Genomic DNA, 22,357 nt, shown 5'->3' with positions numbered 1-22,357 from the left:
AGCCAAAAAATGAATAGAGAGATAAAAGAGGGTGATGTAGAGAATGAAATGAAAAAAAAAAAAAAAACGGGTGGGAGAGAAATCACAAAGGGGTCAAAGGAAGAGCTGCGAAAACAGCACAAGGAGGGAGCGAGGAGAGTAAATAAACAGATAAATAATGTAAAGGAACGGAGGAGGTTTTCACATGGGGTGAACAGTTCAGAAGAGTTCAGGACTTTACCACAACAATATGTTCACGTTCACTTCACAGATTGAAAGAAAAGTGGAGATGCGGGAGAGGCAAAAGAATGAAAAATACAAGCTGCTAAAGGAAAGAGGGTCGATTTAAAAACAGATGACAGGTAAAAGAGCCTGAGAAACGGAATTTCTCCGATTCACAACATAGATAACATGATGATTAGAGGATTCAAAACTGCAAATAACACACACAACGGCAAGAGCACTTCTTCAGAGGTGAACATTTCTTAATTTAATTTCATGTTGCATATTTAATACATAATTTTCTTTTTGTAAGACATTAATTTAAGAAAGTATAAACTGATCCCATTCATAAAAATAGAGGAGAAAAAAAAAAAAAATCGAACAAATTCTTGAAGTAATAAAAAAAAAAAGAAAAATTCACATGAATGTTTTGAAAACATTTATTTCAAAGTTTTTTTTTTAAGTAGTTTTCTTAAATTTTTAGAAGATTTAATTATCTTTTTGTCTCTGCTGAAACATTTGTAAGGTTGAATGCACTTTAGGCTTTTGATAATGAATGAAATGGATTAATGTTACAAAATATGTTGATTCGTACTAAATTAGTTATAATTAGAACCTTAAGAAGTAAGAAAAATATAGATTAGACAATGTAAATCCCTGATGGATTACGCAACGAACTATAATTTTATGTCATAATATTAATATGTCATAATAATTAATAATACTAATAAATATTAATATTAATTATTTGTCATAATGTTAATAAAATCATAAAATATTGCATAATATTTTATTTTTCTATATAATATTGCTAAACTATGGTTAAATTAATAGTTACATACATTGTAGCAAGAACACCTTATTATAATAAGGTGTTCTTGCTACAATGTATGTAACTATTATTTTAACAACTGAGTAATATTAAGTAACTGCACATACTACTATGGTTAGGTTTAGAATGTGGGTAAGGTGTATGGTTAGTGGCATGCAATTATGCATAATTAATTGTAATAACTATGGTAATTAAATAAAATGTATAACAAAGATGCCTTTAAATAAAATGCTACCTAAAAAAGTGTAAAGTTGTTAAATATTTATAAAAATTGTAAATAACTGTTTTGTTATTGTATGTAGTTTCAAATTAAATTATTACTCCAGTTTTATTTTTGTTAATATGGTTTAATAATACTTTTACCATTAATAATAATAATATTAATAATAATAATTAATATTAGAGTGATTTCTGAAGGATCGCGTGACTGAAGTCTGGAGTAATGAAGCTGAAAATTCATCTTTAAAATCACTGGAATAAATTATTACTTTTTATGAACTACTTACGAACTACTTTTTGTTATTTATAGTGCAATAACATTTCACAATTATATATTACTATAATATATATATTTATATTTAATATTATTTGTATTTTATCTTATGTTTTAAAAATAATAATTATGAAAAGCATAATACAATGTTCCTGTTGTTGTGTTGGAGTGTGAGTTATCTTACAACATTAACACTTAAAGTGATAATTTTCCAAAAGAAGCAGTAACGTAATGTTTTCTAGCACCACTAACTTATTGAACCACTTATTAAAATAAAAAAATCTCACAAAATTCTCAATTCTTAAAGACATTTTTTTTTATGTCTTGGTGAAATAATGTATGTAAAAACAGATCAATATTAAGTTTTATTGGGATATGCTAATAAAGTATTCATCTATAATCCAGATTATCCACATTAATGTTAGTTCATGGTTTTTAAGTTTAGATAAAAAAAAAATTATCCTTTTATCTCCTCTGAAACATTTATAAGGTTTAATGCACTTTTAATGGTTTTTAATAATGAATTAAATGGATTAATATGTTACAAAATATGTTCATTCAATAATATGTAATAAATTAGGCATAATTAGTAACTTAAAAGAACAAAAATGTAGTCAGATTAGACAACAAAAAATCCCTAACGGATCAACTACAGTTTAATAATATTACCATAATAAAATCATCAAATATTGCATAATGTTTTATTTGTATATATACATAAAGTGCTTAAACTTTATATTAAGTACTAATAAGCATTTATTAACTACTACAAACTATTAAGGTGTAACTATTCATTTAGTGAGTAAAATTAATTAATTGCACACACCTAATATGGTTAGGGTTATAATGTGGGTTAGTTGTATGGTTAGGTTATGGTATATACACTGAAAAAAAACTATTCAAAGATGATTCCTTGGATTTACTCAATTTTTTTTACGTTAAGTGGTTGTAAACAATTTATTTGGGCTGAATTTAAACAAACAAATTAAGTTGAACATTATTAAATTCAATTTGTTTGTTTAAATTCAACACAAATAAATTGTTTACAACAGTTTTGCATGCAACACTTTTTTCAGTGTACCAGGGGTAGGGAACCTATGGCTCGGGAGTCACATTGCCTTTTCATTGTATGTTTTTACAGCAAAATGAATAAAAATAAGAATAAAAGGACGTTTCAACCAATGCGTGTGTGCGGTGCTGTGGATTAACTTGAATCACAACACCAGTAAAGGGTATGCCACTTACATTTCTATGGTAACTTTGCGCCAAAAAATTCAAACAATGTTCATAAGTGGTGAAAAGAAAGAAATTCTATAAATTTTCCTTTATTAATACATGGACTTGCTCAACATGTGATGCTTCATATATATTCCTAATGGCTCTTTAAAAAAATGCAGTTGCCAAAAAAATCTGAAATGGCTTTTTGCTGAAAAAAGGTTCCTGGCCCCTGGTATATACAGTGCTCAGCATATATAAGTACACCCCTCACAAATCTATCTTTTAAATTCATATTTTTAATAGGAAGCTATACAATATTTTATTTGTGCATAAACTTTAGATTAGTCAGTACTGGAGCCAAATCTGGAGCTTATCTAACTAAATAACTTATGATAACAGTCCAGAAACGAGTACACCCAAATTAATATGCTATAGAAAAAATTTAAATATAAATAAAAAAAGAGGAAAAATCAAGAAAAGCAAAAAAAAAGGAAAAATTTTGTTGAAATTTTGTAGCTTTGCTTGAATTTAGTTGAATTACCTTTAAATTTTTAAATATGTTTGGTGACTAAAATATTATTTTAATATCGGTGTATTAAATCTGTTTAGTTTAAATGCACCAAAATACATTACCTATATTCACTTAGAAATTGATAAAAAAAGAGAAAGGCCCTTTAACTTATATTTTGAAAATAATAATTATGAAAGCATATTACTATATTTTTGTTGGTTTGTTGGAATCTTTGTTGGAGTGTGATCCACCTTCCAATATGAACACTTTGGATGACAGTTTTTCAAAAGAAGCAGTAATGTAATGTTGCTAGCACCACTAACTAGAGAAACAACAGAGACATATTGTTATGATCATGTGCACGTCTGCGCTAGAGCAATGTATCTGAAAGTAAAGCAGGCATGGGAACATCTAAACAAGCGTGCAACACGCCATAGAAAAACCCACAGCCACAGATCTTCAACAAACACATTTGCTATTCATGGGAAAAAAAGAGCAGGTTGTTAACTTGCACAATTAAGGCATCATTTGCCAAGAGAAAAGGCCTGCTTTCCGTTGCCATTGTTTTAGGGGACAAAAGAGCGCAAGCGCTGCGTAAGAAGCAGGGCTGGGAGACTCGGCTGGACGGCAGAAGTCTGGTGAGACACACAAGGGATGTTTGTGTCACGACTGCTGACTCTGAGAGACACCCAGGACTGAACACCGCCGAGAAAGACTCAGAGATTTGGCATGGTGCTAAAGACAATGAGGAGGAGTGCTTACCACATTCCAGCATACTTCAATAGTGTGTGAGTGAGTGTGTGTGTGTGAGAGAGAGAGAGAGAGAGAGAGAGAGACAACTATCAAACTGAGATGCTAATAGACCTAATAAAGATGTTATGCTTGAAAACAGGCCAATTAGCTATTTTATATCCATGTGTTTATTGGCTCTTATATAAATTGTTGTTAAGGTGAGACACTGCAGGCTAAAAACACATTTTTTTACTGTCGATTTTGAGATTTTTTTTTTTACAAATTACTTTTTCAGATTAATGTAAAGAAAACAGCTTAAATAAAAATTCACTTTTTCTTTATTAATTTGTGTCAGTAGATTTTAATTGCATTACATATTTTAAAAGTTTGTTCATTCACTTTTTTTGAGACAGAAATCTCCCCTTCATCGGCACTTACAATTCAAGTCAAAAATATTAGCCCTACCGTAAATCTTTTTTTGTTTTTCAAATATTTCGCCAAATGATGTTTAACAAAGCAGGGCATTTTTCCACAGTATTTCCTATAATATTTGTTCTTCTGGAGAAAGTCTTATTTGTTTTATTTGGGCTAGAATAAAAACTGTTTTATTTTTTTTAAGGTCAATATTATAAGACCCCTTTTTTCGATTGGCTACAGAACAAACCATTGTTATACAATAATTTGCCTAATTAACCTAACTTTTCTAGTTAACCTAATTAACTTAGCCTTTAAATTGCACTAAGTTGAATACTAGTTTCTTGAAAAATATCTAGTGAAATATTATGTTCTGTCATCATGGCAATGATACAAAAATCAGAAATTAGTTATAAAACTTTGTTTGTTTTAAATGTGTTGAATAAAATCTTCTCTCCGTTGAACAGAAATTGGGGAAAAATATAAAAGAATTCAAATTGCACAGGAGGGCTAATAATTCTGACTTCAATTTTACATACACTAGTCATTATAGTTTTATTCACATCTGTATTCCCTTGATTTTTATTAATTTATTTACTTTTTATTTGTGATATTTACAAATTGTTTATTTACACGTACTTAATCTGAATGCTTTTACCTATAGATATGTTCATACATAAATATATAATTATAGAGTGATACGCTTTGTCTGGCTTTTTGTTTTTTTGAACTATTGAATAATAAAAAGAGATATCCAAAATTCTCGTCAATCATATTAATGTTCCAAATTTCAGTTAGAAATTAAGTGCATATCTAATAAAATTATCCATGATAACTTTATAGAAAACTTTTTGTACAATCAATCTTTTTGTAATCAATCAACTGGATAAGTATTATCATGGCTATTTTTTTACCCTGTCCACCTGCAGTGTGTTGCCTTAACATTAAACTATAATTGTAGTGTGGCCACTAATAATCCAGTAAAATCTTTGTAATATGAGAGAATGCACAAGTAAGGGGATATTTTCAGTTTTGTCACCTTTTCAGTAACTGGTACATGTCCTCCTGAGTGAGACGTCTGGTGTTTTTCTCATCCAGCTCTTCAAACTCTTGCAGTACATCTTTATAACGGTTTGCCACCAGACTTTTCACCAGACTATAGAGCTGAAAAATAATCAATTCTCATTAATAGCACAGAATTTAGATGAACGTAACCTTAAAAAAATATTTAATATAAGTTTATTCTTACAAAAAAATATTTAAAATATTTAATAAAAATATTAAGACAAAATAAAGACAAAGATAAAAATAACAAGGCAATTTAATTTAAACTGTAATAAAATTTATTAAAATAAATAAATAAAAATAAAAATAAAAATAAAAATAAAAATAAAAATAAAAATAAAAACAACAACAACAATACAACAAAATAATAATAATACAACAATAATAATAATAATAATAATAATAATAACTATTATTATTATTATTATTATTATTATTATTATTATTATTATTATTATTATTATTATTAATATTATTATTATTATTAAATAAAAACTGCACTGTTTCCCAGAGATGGGTTGTAGCTGGAAGGGAATTCGCTGCGTAAAACATGTGCTGGATAAGTTGGCAGTTCATTACGCTGTGGCGACCCCGGATTGATAAAGGGACTAAGCCGAAAAGAAAATGAATGAATGAATGAAAAAACTGCACTAAGAATTAAATGAATTGTGTATTGGTGCTATTATTTTAGAAGTGGAACAAGTTCCAGAACAGGAGAAACACAGAAAAAAAATATGTTTCCTCAAAAATATTATGCACCACAACCATTTATCAGTATACTACAACCCTAATAAGAAAGGTTTGTTGAGCATCAAATAAGCAATTGTTTTTGAAGGATCACGTGACTCATCATGTGACTTTAACTCAGCTGTACCATAACGAAGATAAATAATTGTAAAATATGTGAAAATAATAAATACTTATTTTATAATAACATGTCATAATTTCACTGCTTTTGCTAAATAAGAAACGCGACCTTAATGTTGTTCCCACATAAAAGACTACAATTTTTAGACAACTTACAACCTCAAATATAAATGATACAATCTATTGCAAATGCCATAAGGTCATTTACTACATATACTGCATTATAAAATCCTATGAGGTCATACCTGGAGGCCACTGTGATCATCTTCTGAGCTCTTATCCTTGGCCAAATTGTGGTTTAGGAAGGGTTGAGCTGCTACCTGGAAGAGACTGGGAGCTCCTTTCCTGAGAGAACAAGAAAAAGCGAAAGTATTTCAGACCATGGCTTATTATTGCGCTCAGATTTTTCACTTAACCTACTTTTTAAAATGGGCCTCTGGGTAACTACAGTGTGTGCAGGATATTGTTCAACCATGACCAGAGATATAAACATGAGGCAACACACAGGCCAAGCACACTTACTCGCCATATTAATTGTTGAGCGTTACAAAATGGGAAGTGGCTAAATGTAATGTAATGTGTTTTTTTGTTTATTGCCATGTCAGCAACCAAGGCTATTTTCATGGCAAGGACATTTCAATAATAAATAAACAATTAAGAACAACAAACAAATGAATACACAAGCTAAATAAAATTTTTAGTGTTAATACTTCATAAGAATTCTAAGATTTTTTTTCTGGTGTCACTTTGCTACAAATGTCCTTAGGAGAGTTGATTTCATAAAAATGGTTTCTGAAAGCATTAAAACCAGGACAGTCCAGTAAAATACGTTTTACAGTAAAGGGAGTTGTGCAGCACAAACATTGATTGGGGTCTTCATCTTTAAGTAAAAACGTGTGAGTTAATCTTGTACAGTATGTCCAATACGACCTCTGGTAAAAATCACTTGATCAAATCGAGTCTTAAAATTCTTTTTGAGATGTCAGGTTGTATTTCATGTAATGTATTATTTTACAATGCATCCCACTCCTCTTGCCACTTATTTAAAATGTAAACGTTGATTAAAAGGTCTCATCTCTGATGGAGGAATTTGGCATTTGTTCACCACTTGCTTCAAAGCATCTTTAGCAGCTGCATCAGCTCGCTCATTTCCTGAAAGCCTGACATGTCCTGGAATCCAGCAAAAAATGATATGATAAAACTGATTTTGTAGATGGTGAACTTTCAATAAAACATTATCAATCAAAGGATGATCATTATTTGTAGATCCCATCACTTGGAGGCATGATTTGGAGTCTGTAAAAATAATAGATTTCTTTTGTTGGGCATTTTCTATATACTCCAATGCTAAAAGTAAAGCACGGGCTGGGAAGTGGCTAAAAGAAAATAACAAAACCACTGACAATGTCGGGCTCCACCATCAGTGCAATAATCAATCAACTGAAAGTGCCATAAAACTTCTTAGAAGAGGATGTGTGTCTACAGGAGTACGGTTCAAGCCCAGGTAGCAAAGAATTCTGGCACAGATTTGGCATAAATCTGGCACAGCAGGCATTCATCCGGCAGTGGCATACAGCATGTGGGCCAAACATGGGCCTGGTTTGGCAGAGGTGTCACCGTCTTTAAGGCGGCACACAATGCTTGGGCCAGATGTAAAATGTAGTATTTGGCCCAGATGTTAATAATTGATATATGGGCCATGTGAGTCTGGTCTATCTTGACCCATAAAAAACACATTTGTATTATTTTCAAATAAAAATAAAAAATTCTACCTATCAGGTCGCTTCGAGGAAAGGCACGCCCATAGCACGCCTAAAGTGCAATGATTCATGGGTTTATCAATTTCATTGCAGTCGTGACACACCAACATATCTGGCTCAGTTATGGGTTATTAACTTGGCTAAGACTTGGCCCAGATTTGGTCCATGTTTGGCTCTTGTCTGGAAGCACAGACTTGGTCCAGTCATGTACCGTAATTCACTGCGGCATGTGGGCCAAGCAACAGCTGATTGTGTGGGCCAGAGCTGGGCCAGAGATATTTTGCTATGTGGGAGGGATCACAAAATATATTCAAGAAGTATAAATGAATTGATTCTTGGGGTGAGAAAGTCTTTAAAAGTACAAACTGAAGTCACCTACATCCTGTATCAAAGTGTCAAAACTTAATTTTTTCTTAAATTAGAAAATAAGTTGAAAGCTGAATAAATAAGCTTTTCATTTTCATTGATGTATGGTTTGTAATGATAGGACAATATTACGGTGTACTCACACTAGGCATGGCTGTCTTGAACCGTGCCCAGGCACAATAGCCCCCCTCCCTGCACTTACATTGCATTTTTTGCCTTCCAAGCCTGAGCAGGCTTACATTATTGATAATGCGATTGTTCAGTTTAACAGAAGAGAAGCCATAGAAGCCCTCTCGCTCCGTATAATGGAGATTGCTTTAGTTATATTGTTTTATATTATTTTAATTCATTTGATATGCAGTGACACACAGTCAAATCTTTTGCTGAACAGCTCCCACCACTTTTGACGCTCATAAATTACCATAAAAGTCCTTGTTCTGCACGTATTAGGAGGTTTCCTGAAGGTGGCAGCTGTTGGGCAGTGAGGGGTTTGTATCTTTAATAAACTATGACAGTTAACGTTCATTGAAAAGTAAGAATGATTAATAAATTCATATAAAACAGTCCCTTATGGGTGCAGTCACACTATGTTATCGGAACTGTGCCCCCGTTTCCCAGTTTGCTTGACAAGTGTGAGTGCTCTGAATCAGGCCCATGCGTGGTTCAGTTGGCCGGCCCTGGCCCAGTTGGAAGACCACGGTTTGGTTGGGCTTTGGCACGGTATACTTGTAGTGTGAGTGCAAAGCACGTCTGAGCCCAAAACTAAAGACAAGATGTCATTTTTAAGGGACTTTTTCATGTGGATTTATTAATCATTCTTACTTTTCAATGAACACAAACTGTCATAGCTTATTAAAGATACAAGCTCCCGGCTGCACAACAGCTGCACCTTCAGCAAACCACCTAATACGTGCAGCACGATGACTTTTATGATAATTTCTGAACGTCAAAAGCTGTTTATCTGAGTGTCACTGCATCCCAAATGACTACAATTAATACAAAATGATATAACTAAAGCAATCTCCACTGTGATGAGTGAGAGCCTGTCTCTTCTGTTAAACTGAACAGTTGCATCATCAATAATGTAAGTGTGCTCAGGCTTGGAAGGTAATAATGCAGTATGAGTGCAGGCCATCAGGGGAAAGGGGAAGGGGGACAAGCTCGCTTCGGCACAGTTCAGGGCAAACCGTGTCTAGTGAGAGTAAGCCCTAAAAGTAAAGTCGGGTCTTCAGTTTTGCACTCATGTGTGTTTTGCACCACTCACACCTGTCAAACGAACTGGGAAATGGGGCTCAATCGTGCCTGGGAACAGTTCAGATAGCCTAGTGTGAGCACACCCTTAGTTTGAGATTTGTAAATCTGGAATCTGAAGGTTCAAAAAAGTGCTTAGCAATGCAAATTACTAATAAAAAAAAAATCACGTTTTAAAACAGAACATTTACAAAATATCTTAATTGAACATGATCTTTACTTAATATACAAATGATTCCTGGCATGAAAAAAATCTATACATTTTCATTCATTCATTCATTTTCTTTTCGGCTTAGTCCCTTTATTAATCAGGGGTCGCCACAGCGGAATGAACCGGCAACTTATCCAGCATATGTTTTACGCAGCGGATGCCATTCCCGTTGCAACCCATCACTGGGAAACACCCATACACACTCATTATCTATACATTTTGACCAATGTAAGTTTACATGTGCAACATAAGCTGATTTTGTGGTCCAGAGTCACAAATAAGTTTAGAAGGATTTCAAGAAAGCCTATTTCATCCAAAAATCTAACTCAAGCATTTTCAGTTAATATTTTTATATTATAAATATATTGAATATATATAATTATAAATATATACTATTATATAAATCAGAATCAGAAGAATCAGAAAGAGCTTTATTGCCAGGTATGTTCACACATACGAGGAATTTGTTTTCGTGACAGAGCTTCTACAGTCCAACAGGATAACAGAGACAGGACAAAAAACAGATAATAAATATATTTTTTAAAAAATAGAAGTAAGTAGTGAGTGCAAATATACAAATTGACAAGTGTATGTATGTGTTTTTTACTATATACAACGTTATATGTGCAGCTGTTATGTGCAAATTGGCATGTAAATTGTGTGGTTAAATAAGTGTATATGTGCATAGTATGGCAAGTAGTGATGTTGGTTCCACAATTATTATCATCAAGTGTTCATGAGATGGATTGCCTGAGGGAATATAATATAATATAAATTAAGATTTCTTCACATTCATATTTGCTCACATTTATCATGCATGTCAATATTACAAAAGGTCGCCATGTAAAAGAATCCCAGAGAAAGAAGGGTAACACTTTAGAATAATGGTCGATTAGTTAATGTCAATGTATTTACTAACATTAACCAAGTATGAATAATCATGTAAAGCATTTATTAATCAAAGTTCAACATTAACTAATGTATTATTAAAATCCAACATTGTGCTTGTTGACTTTAGTTAATGCACCATGAGCAACATGAACTAACGTTAATTAACTAATTAATTAACTAACATTAAAAAGGATGAATAAATTCCATAATAAATGTATATCAAATTGTTTGTCCATGTTAGTAAATACTTGGATTTCCATGAACTAATGGACCATTATTTTAAAGTGTCACTGAAGAAATAAATCCACTTTGTCCCATTCTCGCTTGAGTGGAAAACAGGGAGAACTACAAGACCTGACACCGAAACAACCTCACAGCTTTGAGAGCAACTGGACTGGTCAAACCAGGCAGACACCTGACACTCTTGAACTGTGAGCCCAGCTACGGAGAAGCACATGAGAAAAGCAAAATGCACAAAGCCCAGCCTAGGCTAATGTGTTCCCTGTGCGCATGGATGAGTTGATGGGGGCCGGACTCGACCGAGCACAGAGACGGGGCTCTTTTGTGCTCCAGAGAGGACAACCACACCCCAGGCTTTAGGACAGTGGCCTGGGCCATTTTAAGGGCCACGGTCCGAACGAGGTGGGCGTATCGCTGGCTTGAGAGGTCACGGGCCGGAGCACAGTTGCGTAAAGCAAGAAACAGAAAAGGAGGAACAGAGAAAGATGGTGTAATTTCAAAGACAGAGGTGCTTCAAATAACGTTCAAAGACGCAACTTGGAGTGACAATGACCACAAGAGGCACCGTGTTTGTGTTTGTGCATTGTGTCGATGACATCACGAGGGATTTTCTCAAGATAAACGGCTCTTTTCAGCGCTTAAGCTGACCTGAATGAGGCAGGAATAGCAATAGGCCGTGACTGTATGGTGAAATAAGTGTTTACTAAAAGCTCTGTGAGAAACGCTCCTGAAAATGGTGGTAAACAAAGAGGGAGGCTTCATTTGGAAAACCGCTCAAATATAGAGGTAAACAGAGGGATGATTCTGGAGGTTGAGTGTATTAGTGGACACACTGGATGGAAAGGGATGAAGACCTTGTGACCTAGTCAGGACATCTCAGCAGGACTTCTGTGTCCAACAGGCCTGACACAAAACACACACAGCGGGATGTGACATCGGCCGAACGCCCAAATAAACACACTTGAGCATCTTACAAACAGACGCATGTGTCAAAGATCCAATGAGTCAGATCACAGAAACTTTGAACAGCTCTTTATAATAAATATTTGATTTCAAATAAATTTCAATGTTTTGTTTGGCTTTGTGTTAGCGTTCCCTGTAAATGAACAAAACGAAAAAGATTTGGATGTGTTGTTTTAAAGTTATACATGTCATCAAATGATTGTTGTTCCAAATATGGCTAAGGCAACCATTTTATATTCAAACTATTCATATTTCAGTTGGCAAAAACATGGTCAGTCATTTTTGGCCAGGAAAATTAAATATTTACATTTATATTCAGTCATTTAGCAGATGCTTTTGTCCATAGCAGCTTACAATTTAGGAGGCATTCCGTGATTCAACAAGAAGAGGCAAATGATTAATTAATTACATGCATATAGTTAATTATCTGCATATAATAAATATTATAATCTGCAATAATTAACGCAGATATATTCTGTAAATCTGAAATGTTGTAAAAGTTTAAAAGAACCAAACTAAAGAATAAAATCAAACAAAATCAAATAAAATAGCAGCTAGGTAAAATCATTCAAAGTTTTGCTAAATAAAAACACAAAAATTGATGTCTATGATTACATATATTAATTATAAATTAATTAATAATTCAATACTGCTAAATTTATCAACATATTAAGAGACTACTAGAAAAAATACAGTTTCTTTTGATTACAATTTATAGTTATGTGTTTGAGTACAATATATTGTGTGTAAAAGATTGCTTGTTGATAATTCTGCTTTGACATTACAGGAATAATAATACTTTTAACTACAAGAAAAAATGCTAAAATAACTCATTAATTTGTTTAATTTATTAATGTTTTTTAATTAAATAAATTCAGTCTTTGTAAGCACTTTTTAAGAAAATTAAAAAGTATTAACCATTTATTTGTTTGTTTGGTTGTTCATTCATGCTACAAACTTACTATAAACTGTAAATAAATGACAAACTTGCATTAGGTTGAAGAAAATTCACTTGCGTCTCTATTATGCTCATCAGAGGGACTGACTCTAAAGCTGAATGAATTTGATGGTTAGTTTCCAACTTTCTTCAAAATCACTTTTTGTTGTCTTTGTTGTTGTTGTTGTCGTTGTTCTAACACTAGTTTTGACCAGAGGACTTTTGAATTTGCACTTTGTTAATCAGGATCCAACAGTCTTAAATGGCTATAATTAAAGGGATAATTCACCTGAAAATTTCAATTTACTCACTATTTACCTACCCTTGAGTGTTTCCAAACCTTTATAGAAACCTTTAAGAAAGTTTCTTTCTTTCTTTCTTTTGTACACAAAGTAAGATATTTTGAAGAAAGCTGAAAACCATTGACTTCCATAGTAGAAAAAACAAAGGTTACAGGTTTGCAACATTTTTCAAAATATCTTCTTTGGGTTTAACAAAAGAAAGAAACCCAAAGGTTTGAAACAACTAAGCGGTAAGTAAATGACAGAGAATTTTCTTTTTTGGGTGAACTATTCCTTTAACAGTTATTGTTTACATAACCATGAACATATTGTTATATAAACATATATTCTTAACAGTCCAATTCAATTCAAGTTTATTTGTATAGTGCTTTTCACACTTATTATTGTTTCAAATCAGCTATACAAAAATTGCATTACAATAAAAATCTGGAAAGCTAAGGTTATTATTTACCATAACGTTATTTGTTACTAATAACTATAACTAATAGCTTTTAACAGTTAAAGTTATTCCATATAAACATTGTTAACCTGCCGTAATATAATATATACGTGATATCTACTGTATGTGTACATATTCAATGTGTATTTGAATATTTCTTGAATATATATGTATGTGTACATATTTCAAAGTGTATTTGTGTATTAAATAGATGTGTTTTCCTCTAAGATTTCCAAGTCTTCATAGTTTAAAGTAATCCACATTGGTTAATTAAAGGTTTTTAGTATTAATAAAGTTAATTACAAAACAAAATTAAATGGTAACACTTTATTTTGATGGTCCATTTGAGTATTAGTAGACTGTCTGCTTAACATCTGTTGATACAAATGGACCATCAAAATAAACTGTGAACAATTAAATATTTAAAATTACACCACCAACAACAACCTGTAACTGAACACTTTCTAATTTAAAAACTTGCCCTCCCAGATCTGCTCATATCTTAAAGTTATGATGATGTAATGGTGTCTTTAGATCTTCAACAAGCTCAGTATGACTTTAGATTAATATTTGAGATTGCCACCCATGTTCAGATGACGTGACTGAGAGTCTCGGCCTCAGGCGACTGATCTTCAGAGAGGAGAGATGGCGTGTTGTTTTAACAGACGAGGGGTCGCTTGAACTCCTTGCAGACCCACTGTTCTCCACAAGCCCAGATAGAGGGATTTGACATTAAAAGAAGAGGGAACTCGAGGGAGGAAAGAGTCCCATCACTCGCAGAGACGAGACGCCCACAGAGATAACCGCTCAGTGAATGGCCCGCTTATTTCATCTCGTCTGAGGATGGATTGACTGAGTGAGGGAGTGAAAGAGAGGAATAAGTAGATGCACATTTAGCACGTTTGGACTGTATTGTTCTGTTTAATCTGGGCCACCATCTGAGAGAAGAACGTGTGAAAGAGACTACAAGAGCCACATGAGTGATGCTACACACTTAAAATGTGTGCGTGTGTGTGCACTAAAAAAATTATTCATTACATTTACTAACATTTTTTTTAAGGTACGTGGTTGCAAACACTTTATATGGGCTGAATTTAAACAAACAAATAAAAATTCAGTAAAGTTTGTTTAAATTCAGCCCAGATAAATTGTTTACAACCACGTACCTTAAATTTGCTTTCATTAAATACAAAATACTGTATATTATTGAGAATTTTTTTACAAAAATATACACATTTGTAAGTTTATACTAATTTCTGCTGTCATTTTTTAAAACATTTATTTACTTCATTTCTTTTTCCTGCATGAATGAAGGTAGTTTGAAAAATGTTATTTTGCATCCCACTGACTTTGTTTGTATTTTCTTTTGTGTTCTGAATAAAAAGTCATACAACTTTAATATCAATCAGGCACTTAGTTAAGATGAGGAGTGCTCGCTCACTCTCATGCACTTACACAGTCACTCACTCACTAATGAACAAATGAAGGAAGGAAGGAAGGAACGAGTGAGGGAATGAAGGAACGAAGGAACAAAGGAACGAGCGAGCGAAGGAACGAGCGAGCGAATAAAGAAAAAAAGAAAGGAACAAAGGAACGAACAAAGGAACAAACGAAAAAATGAACAAAGGAACGAATAAAGGAGCAAATGAAAAAATGAATGAAGGAACGAGTGAGCGAAAAAAGGAGCGAAGAAAGGAACAAAGGAACGAATGAAGGAGTGAATGAAGGAACAAAAAGAAAAGAACGAAGGAATGAGTGAAGGAATGAAGGAATGAAGGAACGAACGAGCGAATAAAGAAACGAAGAAAGGAACAAAGGAACGAATAAAGGAACGAACAAAGGAACGAACAAAGGAACGAACGAAAGAACGAACAAAGGAACGAACAAAGGAACGAATAAAGAAACAAATGAAAAAATGAATGAAGGAACGAGTGAGCGAATAAAGGAACGAAGAAAGGAACAAAGGAACGAACGAAGGAATGAATGAAGGAGTGAATGAAGGAACAAACAAAGGAAGGAAGGAACGAGTGAGGGAATGAAGGAACGAACGAAAGAACGAGTGAAGGGATGAAGGAACGAACGAGCGAGTGAAGGAACGAGCGAGCGAATAAAGGAACGAAGAAAGGAACAAAGGAATGAAGAAAGGAACAAAGGAACGAACGAATGAACAAAGGAACGAATGAAGGAACGAATGAAGAAACGATCGAGCGAATAAAGGAACGAAGAAAGGAACAAAGGAACAAATGAAGGAACTAATGAAGGAGTGAATGAAGGAACAAACGAAGGAGTGAATGAAGGAACAAACGAAGGAAGGAATGAAAGAATGAAGGAAGGAAAGAACGAATGAACAAGCGAGCAAAACAACAATAAATTAAACAAATTAGTTAGATATTTTATTATTTTTCCCCTTCAAAAGTATTATTTATTCCTGTGATGTCAAAGCTGAATTTTCAACAGCCAATCTTATATACAATATATTTTACTCAACACAAGTATAAATCATAATCCAGAGAAGGTTGTTGCAACAAGCTCATTCTGAAAACGTAGCCCTATATACATTTGTGGAGAGCGCGAATTATATAGCCAGAAGTACGTATGGCTGAATTTTGTCTTTAAAATGAATGCTACGGGGTGGTATGACTCTGTTCCTTTTCACGCTTACCAGCTGACCACTTACCTCAGTATGGACAGCTTTCCCGCTGTTACCAGTTTGTCCAGTAGCTCACCATGTACGTCAGCAGACTTGAGACGCAAAGAGGAGTTGACTGCAACGACGGGATTCGAGTCTGGTGAAGAACGCTCCCCGAAAGCAGGCAAGGCAAAAACAAAAGCCAAAAAATAATAAAATAAACAAGTAAATAACAGGATGAGAATGTGGTAAAATCTGAAAACGTGGTAAAAATCAGGCGAGGGTTTTTCTTTTTCTGGATTCCATTTGAAAATTGTTGGTTGGGTTCAGGGAAGTTGGTGGGTGGGTCATTCACTGCTTCTGAAAACACTATTGGTTGGGTTTAGGGAAGGAGGAGGGTGGGTCAGTCGATCGGTCAGTCAGTCAGTCAGTTAATCGACAGCAGCCTCTAGTGGATTTACGTGAGGACAAGAGGGGCAAACGGCACTTGCGAGAGAAATCTGAGATCTGAAAAAGCATACACAGCAGCCTCTGGTGGATTCGCAAAAACAAAAACTGCAAAAAAAGTACGTCCTGGGAAATATTTGGCACTCTCCAGAAATGTATACAGTGAGTTGTTTTTTCAAGTAGACTTTTAACATGTGTAGATATATTTAGCAAAACTGTATTCATAATATATTTATAATTAATATGTGTAATTATAGAATACATTTTTGTGTTTTTATTTAGAAAAACTTTGAATGATTTGCTGATTTAATACTCTGTTTAATATGCTATTTTAATGCTTGTGTGTTTTATGTTTTTTATATACTGTATGGCATTACTGAGTTTCTTGAAAGAATAAAAGGCGTTATTATAACTATTATAAATTATTAACATCATTTTAGCCATTTTTTCTAACTAACAGATATATATATATATATATATATATATATATATATATATATATATATATATATATATATATATATATATATATATATTGCAACTCTATAGTTTACTACACACCAAACTAGAATTTTTATTATTAAACTTAATGCATACTTACCTAATAAAACGTATGCATTTATTACCTGTCCCCAAACAAAAAATGACAACCAAACAATAAACATTGTTTACAAAATGTATCTATTATATGTTATAACACGTCCAGCACCATTTAAATAATAAATAATCAGTGAAGCTGTCACATACTTCTGCTTAATAGTTTTGATACTAAAATCTTAGTTTGGTTTTCGACTGATGGTCAGTTTGTCTGTCAATATCGACGTCTATAATATGTTTTCAATGCCTCATTCATAAAAGGAGTCACACTGAATAGTCTCAATGTGTGTGTGTGTGTTTGTGTGTGTGTCCAGTTTCCCCTACAGCTGCAGCTTCAGCGGATTACCCATCATCCACAAGGCAACATTACACAAGTCGTTCTTTGAACAAAAGTCATGGCTGCTATTAATGAGATGGTAATCCCGGGCAGCGCTACCTCCCAGATCTGCTTCCACTGACAGGGGAAGAATGTCCAAACGGCCTGCTCACAACACCCAGCACAACACTGAGGCCATTGTCAGCGGCGCTGGTCTGAGCCCTGGACCCAGCTCAAGGAGTGATCCCGATCCTGTCCCCACACCCCCGTCTCAACCCCTTCACACCCCATGAATAAAAAATTAAAGCCCTAAATGGGTGGAGGGAGGAAAGGAAGGAGAGAGAGCGAGCTAGGAGAGAGAAAGAGGAAAAACAAAATGTTTTGCTGGAGATTAGGGTGGGATATCTGGGATTTTGACGTCTGAGGTTCCCACACGAAGATCTGACATCTACCCATCCTATGACTGCGGGCCCTCGGTCTCACCATAGGGACCACACAAACTCTGAGGGGCCCAATGACCCCCAAAAAACACAGAGAGGGACAGACAAATCATGCTAAATCGAGAATGGGGAAACTGTCTGTGCAAAACCAGAAGTATTAGTAGAATTACAAGGGGTGAAAAAAAATAATAAAATGGGTTTATCTTTCATACTGGAGTCACCGAAAAGTAAACTACTGGGGTGCAATGGTGTGCATATTCACGTTCAATATGTTCAATGTGGGTCTTTTGGTTTGGTAAGTATGTGTAAGAAATACTACATGTGCAGAACTTAATTTGAAGCTTTTAAGTTTATGAATATTAACTTTAACAAACTGATGTTGTTTCTAAAAGGGATATTTAAAAAATAAAAAGGTTTGAATCTAGTGGAAGAAGTTAAACGATCACAAAATTAGATTTTAAATTAGAAATTAGAACCTTTTAAAAAAAAGAGATCTTTAGTCAATGCTGTTTGAGTTGGTGTAAATAGAATTGAGATCTTACATAGCACACATATCTAATAAACACAAGAAGCTTTGTGCTTTGTTACATTCGATACGTAACAAAGTCTCATCTTTTAAATTCTGTTCACTCCAGGGTATTCATGCATGTGAAGCGTCAGATCATGCTTTCAGTTAGAATTTTGAAAGCGATCTTTCCTCCCTCTTTACTATTAACTATGACACAAACTCAAATGAACTTGTAAACAATGTCACCTTGCATTACATTTACTTCGGGCAAGTAATTTGGTTTATACAGCTTTGTTAGCTCAGTAGAGAAAAAAAATCTAAATATCTAGAGAATATCTGAAAATACCTATATATTCATAAAATTTTACCTAACCTGTTAGTGATGTCTTAATTACTCATATATATATAGTTGAAGTCAGAATTATCAGTTCACTGCTTATTTTTCCCCCAATCTATGTTTAAGTGAGAGAAGATTTTTTCAACACTTTTATAAATATAATAGTTTTAATAAACTCATTTTAAGAACTGATTTTATTTAATTATTTTTAATAAATATGTAGCTTTAAGGGGCTTTGTTTTCTGAAACTTGGACTTTCTCCAGAAAAAAAAATATTATCAGACATTCTGTAACACGGGGAGTGACACAGACAACTGAAGTTTAGGATCCACTTGCAGGTTTATTCGAAGTCAGGGAAGCAATGGTCAACACAGGTGCAAACAGATGTATAAAGACAGTCCAGAATCGTAGTCAAACACAGGCGAGAGGTTGGTAGACAAGCGGCAGACAAGGAGAAAGGGAAACCAGGCAAAGCTCAAAACATGGAGGAACAAGACTAAGGGAAACGCGTTGTAATGTCATTGTACAGATAACAAGACTCTGCAATGGAAATGAGTGTGCGCTGTTTAAGTAGTGTCTGTAATCAATCTTTGACAATGCTCAGGTGGTGCGAGTGTAATCAGTAGAGACTTGGAGCAGGTGTGAGTATGCGTGTGGCATGACTGAATATGTAGTCCATTAATGGAGGAATTGTAGTCCATGTGTGTGTGTGAGAACCAGCGATCTGGGAGTTATGATCGCTGATGATCGTGACACATACTGTGACAATTTCCTTGCTCTGTTAAACATCATTTGGGAAATATTTAAAAGAAGAAAAAAAAATCAAATGGAGGCTATATATATATATATATATATATATATATATATATATATATATATATATATATATATATATATATATATATATATATATATATATATATATATACGCACACAGTTAAAGTCAGAATTATTAGCCCCCCTTTGAATTTTTTTTCTTTTTTAAATATTTCCTAAATGATGTTTAACAAAGCAAGGAAATTTTCACAGTATGTCTGATAATATTTTACTTCTGGAGAAAGTCTTATTTGTTTTATTTCGGCTAGAATAAAAGCAGTTCTTAATTTTTTAAAAAGCATTTTAAGGACAAAATTATTAGGCCCTTTAAGCTATTTTTTTCCCAAATGTCTACAGAACAAACTATTATTATACAATAACTTGCCTAATTACCCTAATGTCATGATTACCAGCGATCTCTAACCACCAGAGGTCGCTGGTAAGCACTCACCCTCACAATAACTTATGGACCACAAATCTGCCATTCATGGACTACATTTTCATACATGCACTCCGTTCTACAAACACACATGCTTCCTCATTTTCACTGATTACACTTGCACCAGCTGAGGATTGTCAGAGACTGATTACACACACTATTTAATAAACACACACACTCCCTGCCTTTGCCGAGTCTTGTTATCTGTATAGTGACACTACAACGCGTTTTCCTAGTCTAGTCTTCCTCAGTGTTTTGATCTTTGCATGGTTTCCCTTTCTCCTTGTCTGCCGCCTGTCTACCGACCTCTCGCCTGTGACTGATTACGATACTGGACTGCCTTCATACATCTGTTTGCACCTGTGTTGACCATTGCCTCCCTGAGTTTGAATAAACCTGCACGTGGATCCTAAACCTCAGTTGTCTCTGTCACTCCCCGTGTTACAGAAGACTCGGCCAAACATGGATCCAGCGGGAATTAAAATCATGTGCCTGCGTCAGGGAGCACGGTCAATTGAGGAATATGTGGAGGACTTCATTGAACTATCACATTTAACATCAATGAGTGAGGTATGTCTGATGATATTTTTTCATGGTGGGCTATCTGAACCACTATACTCTATGATGCCACTAAATGATCCTCACTGCACTATAATGAACTATATTGACCTAGCACTACAAATGAGTGGGTCCCCCTTCACCGTGGGCGAGGTGGAGGAGACCCCTAAATATTTTTTTTGGGGGGGCAATGTACAGCAGGACCAGAGGACAACAGGGCTTGCTGTACATCCCACTGAGACATTAATGCTGGCATCACCATCTCTGCAGTCTACAGTACATCCTCCAGCTCACAAGATGGCCGCTTCCAGTCCTCCGGCTCACAAGATGGCCGCTTCCAGTCCTCCGGCTCACAAGATGGCTGCTTCCAGTCCTCCGGCTCACAAGATGGTTTCCTGTTCCGAGTCTGTTCCTGCCTTTGTTCCTGCCATAGTTCCAGTTCAAGTTCCTGAAAGACCATCGCCAGAGCCACTACTGCCAGTGCCACTGCCTGAGCCACTGCCGCCAGAACTGCCAGAACCACTGCCAGAGCCACCACTGCCGCCAGTACTGCCAGAGCTGCCAGAGCCACCACTGCCGCCAGTACTGCCAGATCCTCCAGAGCTGCCAGATCCTCCAGAGCTGCCAGATCCTCCAGATCCTCCAGATCCTCCAGATCCGCCAGATCCTCCAGAGCTGCCAGATCCTCCAGAGCTGCCAGATCCTCCAGAGCTTCCAGATCCTCCAGAGCTGCCAGAGCCACTACCGCCAGTGCCACTGCCTGAGCCATAGCCGCCACTGCTGCCAGAGCTGCCGCCGCCGCCGCCTGAGTTTTCTGAATGGCCGCCGCCTGAGCTTCCTGAATGGCCGCCGCCGCCTGAGCTTCCTGAATGGCCGCCGCCGCCTGAGCTTCCTGAATGGCCGCCGCCGCCTGAGCTCTCTGAATGGCCGCCGATGCCTGAGTTTCCTGAATGGTCGCCACCGCCTGAGCTTTCTGAATGGCCGCCAGGTTCATATGACCCGCCGATGTCTGCGGAAAGTAAGGTTCTAGGTTCTCTACAGATCTATGATCCAGGGCCACTGCAGCTCCACTCTCCAGGCCCTCCGCAGCTCCACGCCCCAGGCCCTCCGCAGCTCCACGCCCCAGGCCCTCCGCAGCTCCACGCCCCAGGCCCTCCGCAGCTCCACGCCCCAGGCCCTCCGCAGCTCCACGCCCCAGGCCCTCCGCAGCTCCACGCCCCAGGCCCTCCGCAGCTCCACGCCCCAGGCCCTCCTCAGCTCCACGCCCCAGGCCCTCCGCAGCTCCACGCCCCAGGCCCTCCGCAGCTCCACGCCCCAGGCCCTCCGCAGCTCCAGGCCCTCCGCAGCTCCACGCCCCAGGCCCTCCGCAGCTCCACGCTCCAGGCCCTCCTCAGCTCCATGCTTCAGGTACGCCTCCTCTACATGGTCCTGGCCCTCCATCCCTCCCCCTCTTCCGCCTCCGCTCCACCTCCCGCCTGATCAGTATTAGGAGTGTCTGGAAGCCACTCCTAGAGGGGGGGCTCTGTCATGATTACCAGCGATCTCTAACCACCAGAGGTCGCTGGTAAGCACTCACC

At 35.8% G+C, this 22,357-nt stretch overlaps 1 protein-coding gene across 1 annotated transcript in view; it reads right to left on the bottom strand.

Annotated features, from left to right (window-relative positions):
• si:ch211-197n1.2 (EF-hand calcium-binding domain-containing protein 6) overlaps nucleotides 1–22,357 on the bottom strand; it is a 74,455-nt gene that overhangs the window by 12,058 nt on the left and 40,040 nt on the right. Inside the window, exons 13-14 of the mRNA XM_056460870.1 lie at nucleotides 6,579–6,678; nucleotides 5,441–5,565 (exon numbers count right to left, since the gene is read on the bottom strand). Of these exons, the coding sequence (XP_056316845.1) occupies nucleotides 5,441–5,565; nucleotides 6,579–6,678 (225 nt within the window). The remainder of the gene's footprint in view (nucleotides 1–5,440; nucleotides 5,566–6,578; nucleotides 6,679–22,357) is intronic.

This window comes from Danio aesculapii, chromosome 1 (assembly GCF_903798145.1).
Source record: "Danio aesculapii chromosome 1, fDanAes4.1, whole genome shotgun sequence".
Classification (NCBI taxonomy): Eukaryota; Metazoa; Chordata; class Actinopteri; order Cypriniformes; family Danionidae; genus Danio; species Danio aesculapii.
The sequence above is the reverse complement of the archived record's forward strand: the minus strand, read 5'-3'. Positions and strand labels throughout refer to the sequence as shown.